We start from the raw sequence: 8,483 nt of genomic DNA on the forward strand, positions 1-8,483 counted from the left end.
AGTGTTAGTATGATTCAGCCAGTTCAATATTGGAGAGAGATTTGCTGGAGGAGTATATTTACCAAACATATTGTATAAATATGTCATAGAGTATTTTAGTTAGAATAGTGTTATCATTTTGTATCAGCTCACAATCATGAAGCTGGTAGTAGTTAGTGCTAGTCGTGCGCTATGACCTCAAGGAGATCGCCTTCCCGTCGTCGCTGCCCGATCCTCCACACATCAAGAAGAGGCCTAAGCTCACATGGCACGACCACTGGTGCATCCTCAAGGAGGTCACTCGGCTGTACAGTGTGTCCTGGGTCAGGGACATCAGCCCCGACCTCAGGCCAAACGACTACAAGAAGGCAGCAGAAAACGATGAGGAGCCATCCAATGGCAAGCCCAGCTCTGACAATGGCAAGAAAGGGAAGAGCAGCGAGCCCAGTGTGCTGGAGGACCTTGCGGTGGTGGCAAGGGGTGGTGTAGAGACTCTGAAGCCTACGCTAAGGCGGATTTACATGACCCGCGCCGCGACGTACACGGACGCCATGAAGAATTTTGTGGAAACGTATCAGGAGGGACTCAAGGACCAGCTGCAGGAGAAGGCTGCTGATGGGGAGGCTGGTCGTCAGCAACCGCAGCAGGGTGATGAGGCGATGCTGAAACCGCCGCCGCCGCCATCTTCATCATGATATCATCATCGGCTTTATTTCAGCAGATGATCAATGCCATCACAAGTTTTTGCTTGCAGCACATCCTTGAATTTGTTGTGCAATCCACCGGTCATGATACATGCTGAAATAACTATTTATCACTTGAGCAAGGATCTCAAAAATCAGATGACTTGTATTCATGCGATCTGATTCTACAAACCTAGGTGATGCGAACTAGCACACACTTGTGAGTGAGCTCTGGCTTTGCTGTTGCTACCAATATGTGACGCCGATTGCCACTGTTCATTTCTGTTTGCTGATTGAAATGCGTATGGTTGTGAAGTTTGTCTTTTACTTTGCTCCCTTACGTCTGAGAACTTTTTTTTATTTTTAACCCTTTTTTTGTTTATTTTTAAAAATAACCTCAGCGGGATTTTATTTGCGCGGCCTAACCCTTTTGGCCGCGTCAGACCGCCTGGCGCGGCAGGAAGATGCTGTCGCGCCACATGCACTGGCGCGGCAGCCCCCCTGCCACGCTGGCGCGGCGAGTCGCGGCGCCAGGTGGGCGCTGACGTGGGCGCGCGTTCGCCGCGCCAGCCCGCCTGGCGCGGCAGGGCCAACACTAAATCCGCGCGCCGGTCCCTTCCTCCTCCCTCCCTCCTTTCTTCCTCCTCCAGAAACAGCACACAGCAGCACCTTGCAGCGCCGGCCCCCGCCACCCCACCCCCAAATCCACCAAAAATCCGGCGTTTTTGGTGGGGGAAAGTAGTGGGAATCGATCCCTGCTTCGTGTGGAAGGTATTCCCCTACTTATTCTCGTGTTTTACCGTTGCATTTGGTAGATCGGAGGATGTTTAGGTGACTTAGGGTTAGGTTAGTGATTTGAAATTTCAATGAAATGCAATGGTGTTTTGTGTTAGATGATACGTAGTTCATACGCAATTGAGTCTCTGCCCGCGATATTGACGTGTAGAACTCGTTGAATGCTTCGATTAAGGTATATATTCATCCAATTGTGTGGTTTACATGACATGTATTTTTTTTATATGTTCAATTAATTAGTCTCATTTCTGTTTCAGTGTTTGTATTTTGTAGATCGATTGTTTACATTTTATCAAAATGATGTATATAGCTAGTATGGATTACGTGTGTAAAGTTTATTTGTATATTAAATTTGTTGCACTTGATTTCCAGGTGAGATGGCGTTGTTTGGTTGTGAATACAAACGGCGTAGGTGGTATGTGCGTTATGTGGGCGAGTCCAATGTTGCTGGTCCCGTACCTCCTGCTCTTCCGGTACCACTTTGTAGATGTGGCGCGCAAGCAGAGGTGAAACAATCAAGGCATCCAAAGACAGCCGGAAGAGCCTTCTATGTATGCAAATGGACTTTTGATCCATTGCCTGCCGCACCTTGCGATTTCTTTCAGTGGATCGATGGACCCGACAAATATGATCCTAGGTTCCGCCTATTCCCATATCATAGCACAGAGCTTAAACCATACCATCAGTTTAGGCGTTGGGTTCCTCCTCCACCAAACCCACCTAGGATGACCGATGAGGAGAAGCAGGAGGCTGCTTGTAGGCATGTGAGGGATCCTCCCATGTGCAAGTGTGGTGTTCCTGCTAAGCTTATGTGTCCTAACTTAGGGGATCCACCTAAGTTTACTCCATTCTTTCGATGCTCCCTAAAGACTCATGTAAGTATATTACGAGAATATTAGTATGTCGTTTAACTAGCAGTTATAATTTTGCAGTATATTGTTCATACTTTAACTTGATGTTATTGCTTGGAAGTTGGAGCAGCGTTTTGTAGTTACTTTACATATGAATAGTTCACGTCATGGGTTTTTTGCAGGATGGGTGGCCGTTGTGTGATTTCAATGAGTATATATACGGCCCAATGGTAATGTGGCCAACAGAGGAGGAAGTGCGGGAGTTTGAAAGTGAAAATGCACCGTGGCCATGTGTGTCCTCTCCTAGTGATAGATGCAAGTGTGGTATATTGGCAACAGAAGGTGTGGTGCCTTCTGAACTTGGATATGGTTCGTTCTATGGAAATGCACATGGCGATTACTGGGTTAGTAACTACTCGTCTCTTATGTTTTATGAAGGTTGTAACTTGATTCAAATTTGTAAGAATATTTAATTGTTGTTGCAGGAGGGAAGGACATGTGATTGGGAAGATTTTTGTGGTCGATATGATTTGTTATTAAAGTTGGGAAATACATCGGAACCATGGAAGTCAAGGAAACAACAAGAAATTAAAGAAAAGATTAGGAAGAAGTATGATGTGCCTATTCCTGACGACGACTTGCTTTGGGGAAAAATATATCAAGATATGGTGCATGAGACTGGAGTGGAACCTAAAGGACTTTATGCAAGGGAAACTATTATTAAGTATTGGAGACAAAATAGATCCAAGTATCCACGACCTCTAACTGAAAATGAGAAGAGAGAAAATAGGAGGAAGTTGCAGGAGGAGAGGGAGTTGGAGAAACAAAGGTTGATGGAGGAAAGAGATCGCTTAGGTTATGTGGTTGATCCGAATGTGAAATACCCTGAGGGTTCATGGGAACAATATTTGCAGCAAGTTAGGGCAAGAAAAAGAAGGCTTGAAATGGAAGAGTTACAACAAAAAGCGGAAGAGGCACAGATGGAGACGATGAAGGCTCTTGTTGCCGATTTACCTGTTGGTAAGGTTAATGTCGATAAGAAAGGCAAGGGAGTTGTTGTTGCCGGAGATGATGATGATGATGATGATGACGACGAGTTACTATATGAAGGTGACTCGGACTAGATGAACGTGTTGATGTAGCTGGATCATGTTTCTCTGTAGCTGTGAAAACTATGTAGAACATTATGTTTATGTTTATTCTGGAAACTACAATTAGTTGTCAAAAATTATTTTCATTTCCGAGAGAACTATGTTCAAACGCATCAAAGTTTGCCGTGACATGACTGGCTTCTTGTGGTTTTGGCGTGTTGTTTTCCTGACCTCCTGTCCACGGATCACCGTAGTCAATCTCCATGCATCTTCCTGACCCGGAAGGAATAAGGTAGACCCGAATGGAAACAAAGGCAAACCGACGAAACATCCCGACTAGACGACGACGTAGAATTTACAAGAATTTAATTACTTTTGCTTAAAGATTTAAGGAATTTCTAAGGTTTTATTTAATTTCTTGGAGCATTTAAATCTTTTCTAAAATGAATCATAGGAGTTAATCAGGCGCATTGATTTTGGTTGTTTGAATTCAAATTAGTATTTGAATTGATGTTTGAATCCTTTTTAACCAATAGGGAAATCAGTAGGTTTCGGGGCGGTGGCCGGCCTTGCCGCGCCACGCGGCCTGGCGCGGCTGGGGTGAGCTGCCGCGCCAAATGGAACCTACTTTCAGTAGGTTTCGGGGCGGGGGTGGCCGGCCTTGCCGTGCCAGGCCTCCTGGCGCGGCAGGGGTGAGCTGCCGCGCCAACTGGAACTTACTTTCAGTAGGTTGCGAGGCGGTGGAGAGCCTTGCCGCGCCAGGCGGCGTGGCGCGGCAGTGGTGAGCTGCCGCGCCAAATGGAACCTACTTTCAGTAGGTTTCGCCGCGGGGGTGGCCGGCCTTGCCGCGCCAGGCCGCCTAGCGCAGCAGGGGTGAGCTGCCGCGCCAACTGCAACCTACTTTTAGTAGGTTTCGGGGCGGTGCCGGCCTTGCCGCGCCAGGCCACCTGGCGCGGCATGCCGCGCCAAATGCAACCCACTTTCAGTAGGTTTCGGCCTAGGGGGGTGGGGCATCAGGAGCGCGCTGCACAATCCGAAACGTATTTTTGTGCTGAACATTTACGGAAAAATACACGAACTACAAGTACATCATGGAGCAAACATATAACATTGTACGGACATAAAAAAACGTAACAACCAACTTAGTCTTTTACAAACGTGACATGAATAAACCTAACATGCTTAGTCTTTTACCAACTTAGTCTTTTACAAACGTGACATGAATAAACGTGACATGGAATAATTGGGCACATGCTAGGTTCAGTGGCGTGACCGCCGCTCATCCGGAGGGCTAAAAGGATCTCTTGGGCGACGCTCCCTCCTTGAATGCGTGGGCAGCACATTGGCGCTGCCAACGTCGGTGTGGTCTCGGGAACGACGACGTCGGCGTGGCAACCGGGTATGAGTTGCAGGTTCCTATTGAATAATTGGGCACAAATCATAAAATTTGTATGACACTTCGGGAGCGAACATTAAAATGTATAATTGAATTTGGAGAAACTTCTGAATATACCTGGCTGGACTCTCCCTGCGTCTGAGTCACAGGTGGAGCATCGTGAGAAATCTCGAGTTCCTCACCATACGTAGGGTCATCATCCTCAGACTGCTCACCTTCCGAGTCCTCGCTTTCCTGAGGGGATGCGGGTTCCTTACCTCGCGATCTCCTGCTAGGACCTGCCGCAGTGGACGGTGTTGCAGCCCTGGGGGTAGTCACCAATGCAGTCCGACGTGATCCTGAAGAAGTACCCTGGACATTGCCCCCGTCGTGCGCATCTGAGGATGTCATGCAGTTCATCCTCTGCGCCATTCGCCTGCAACTTTTACGAACCCTCTGCCATATATTCACGACTATGTTATTGATGGTTACAAAGATAGTACGAGTATAAGTGAAAATTTGTTTGGGCTTCTACCTCTGCAAAAGCACGAAGCAGACTATCACCTTCCCCAACAGCGTGCTCCATAATCACGCCCGCCTCGTTAGAGAGCCTTGCAAGCTGCTGTCCCTGCACGCAGTAGTTTTCATGCCATAAGTGATCAATGTGACGATACTATAATTACAAACCGAAAGCTTACCATGTAGTCGTGGAGAGGTGCATGCTCAGGCTGTGTCCCATGGCGTGTCATGGTGTCGTACGCGTCAGCTATGTCAGCGTCATCATCAGACGGTGCATCCTCAATGGGCACATTAGTCCAAGATGGTTTCACTTTGGTTCTCGTTGAAGTACAGTACCATCTTATGTACTCATTGTTGGGTCGCCAGTACGGTCCACCTTCAGGATCGCATCCTTCCTTGTTGTTCCACAGGTGGATGTACCGGTCATGCTTCACCCTCCAATCATTTTCCTTGTACCGCTTTCTGCGGTCGATACTGCATCAGAAATTAGTGAAGTATTAGTATAACACGTTAATTGCGTTAATTGAATACCCTCCAATAGTTATTTATTCCTGCGTACCTGTGCAGCTGCTGCGAAGTCGATAATTCCAAAGGAGGGCACGGTTGCATCCTCCCAAACTGCCGCATCACCCTATGCGGCATATGAAACTCTACCACGTAGTACAGTATCATTGGGGTCATGCACCTCCACAGCTCTCTGTCTCTGTAGCACGTCGGTGAAAAGACGATATGGCTAAGCTGCTCACGGTCATACGGTTTCCATTCCACCTTCAAAAATTTTCACGCAATACTTATTTCATCTACCATTATACGCAAGTTAGCTAAAAAAACTATTATGGTTACCAAATTACCTGGTGCTGCGTGAGAACATCAAACTCGTTCGTGTAGGCCCTGTAGCGCCTATCCGGATTGCCACGAACGGGCCGCACATGCTTCCACACGTGATAGAACGTGGGAAGAGCATCGTCTCGATGCCATGGCTGAAATTGCAAGTAAATCCAATTGGTCACATGATACAATAGTTTTTCGAACATTAACGTAGAAAAAGGAATTAGCCGTTGTGACTTACATCGACACGGAGGCGGGAAGGTCGACCCACGGGCATTCGCTCCCAAATCCATATCTGGAGCATATAAGTGCACCCTCCAACATTAGAATCTCTCGCTGTGCGCCGGCAAGCCTCACATAACTGTCTGTACAGCCATGCAAGAGCCGCTGAGCCCCAACTGTAAGTGGCTATGTTTTCCCATACTTGACCTAGAATGGGGAGAACCATCCACGATACTGTGTTCCCAGCTGCATCTGGAAGGAGGAATGTACTGACAAAGTGCCATAGCCACACTCGAGCAAAGCGCTGCACGACCTCGTCATTTGCTCCCGGAGGACACACCTCGAAGTGCTCCCTCAACCATGCCGAGCTAACACCGGACGTCTTCTTCGAGCTATCTCCGCCCTCTGGCTCTGGCGGCCTAATCCCAATATGCATCTCGACCATATCACGCCAATTCTCATTCTGGATAATACCTGTCACTGGCTGCCCATGCAGTGGAAGGCCGAGTATCATAGCCGCATCCTGCATTGTGATGGTCATTTCTCCGAAGGGCATGTGGAACGTGTGAGTCTCCGGACGTCACCTGTCGACCATAGCGGTCAACAGTGGTCCGTCCATTGGAGGGAGACCCCCCACGACCTGAACAGCGATATCCAAGAAACCTGCTCTCTGCAGGTACTGGGCGTACCGCTCATCCCACCTAAGTGGTGAGTGCACCCTAGCCCTGAGTGGTGTCAAATTCTGCAAAACATTATAAGATTATTACCAAAATGATAAGTCAATCCAATTGTGAATAACGGGCTTCTAAAGTGGTAAGTAACACAAATATGATACAAATGACATTTGCAGTATGAAATTGTTTACACTCTACACAAGCGAATAGTATCGATAGGCACATCCTTAATTAATTTATAAGAACATTTCATACGAAAATCTTGCAATTCTCATCCTAAGGTATGCATTCATCAGCAAAAATTAGCAACCATTGTTATACCTCATTCTGGTCCGCGAGGTGGTGGGCACGGTGGTGCAAGTCGTAAGCAGCCTCAAGAAGAGGGTACCCTGGGGCCGCCATCCTAAAGAAACAACATAAATGATCGTTAGTAAAAAGCTTCATTACATGATAAGTACGGAAAATATGATAATGTACTACTATAAAAAAGATAAAATAATAGCCACGCATAATACAAGCAACGCGCATACCCAATTGTTCGAAGTACGCAGCCTATTACTGCTCGGTCTAGATTTAGTGCCTTTTGATTTTCTACTGCGGCATGTGCAATTCCTGATGATCTTGTGGCACTTGGAGCAACGATTTTCCGACTTGTCAATATCAAAATCACCAGTATCATAATCTGCAGAAAACCTCCCTTCCGACACGTCCATCTCGCCTGTGAAACGCTTCTTCTGCCGCCTTCCTACTTTATTTCTCATTAAACTGGGGTTAGGCACGTACCCTACCCCTTCATATGCCGGCCATTGTGACGGATCTAGGTAAGGTTGAAAGCTTGATTCCCAAATTTTGATGGTGTGCTCCCTAGAGTACAACGGTGACATGTACATGGGGCTTTCAAAGTTAAGACCTCTTGCCTTGCAAGCTGTAATGAAGTGTGAACATGGAAGGTGCAACAATTGAGGAACATTGCAGGTGCACGAAACTTCGTGCAGATCCACTCTATAGTGTCGGCCTCCATGACTCTCACCCCCAATGTTAGTCGTACCGTAACTTCTTATAGAATACACCATCCTTTCTGGCCCGTACGGTTCTGCTAAGTGGTGCACGGATCTAAGCTCAGCCTCTGATAAATAATTATCTGCAACTTGTCCAATTCTATAGCCTTGATCTAACATTTCACGCGCCTTTCCCCATCGGTTCACAAAGTAGGCGTTGCATTTTTCGAATGTGTATTCAATAATTCCAGCGACGGGCCTACTTCGGATGCCTTTGAAAACTCCGTTGAGTGATTCCGAGAAGTTCGTGGTCATAATACCCCACCGCATCCCTCCCTCATCGAAAGCCTGCGCCCATTTATCCTTGTCCCCCATTTCACCCTTCAACCATTCTTTTGCGTCGTCGTTCAAGTCCTTCACTAAATCTTCTAACTTCTCACGAAATTCTCTCTCTGTATGAACCGTGCA

General features: G+C 47.1%; 1 protein-coding gene across 1 annotated transcript; it reads left to right on the forward strand.

Annotated features, from left to right (window-relative positions):
- Positions 1–9: 9 nt before the first annotated feature.
- LOC101778529 lies at positions 10–989 on the forward strand. Its single transcript, XM_004966670.3, has 2 exons — positions 10–21; positions 153–989. Exons 1-2 carry the CDS (start codon positions 10–12, stop codon positions 672–674), a joined length of 534 nt encoding a protein of 177 aa, XP_004966727.1. The 3' UTR covers positions 675–989.
- The last annotated feature ends 7,494 nt before the right edge of the window (positions 990–8,483 follow it).

Source organism: Setaria italica, chromosome IV (genome assembly GCF_000263155.2).
Source record: "Setaria italica strain Yugu1 chromosome IV, Setaria_italica_v2.0, whole genome shotgun sequence".
Taxonomy (NCBI): domain Eukaryota; kingdom Viridiplantae; phylum Streptophyta; class Magnoliopsida; order Poales; family Poaceae; genus Setaria; species Setaria italica.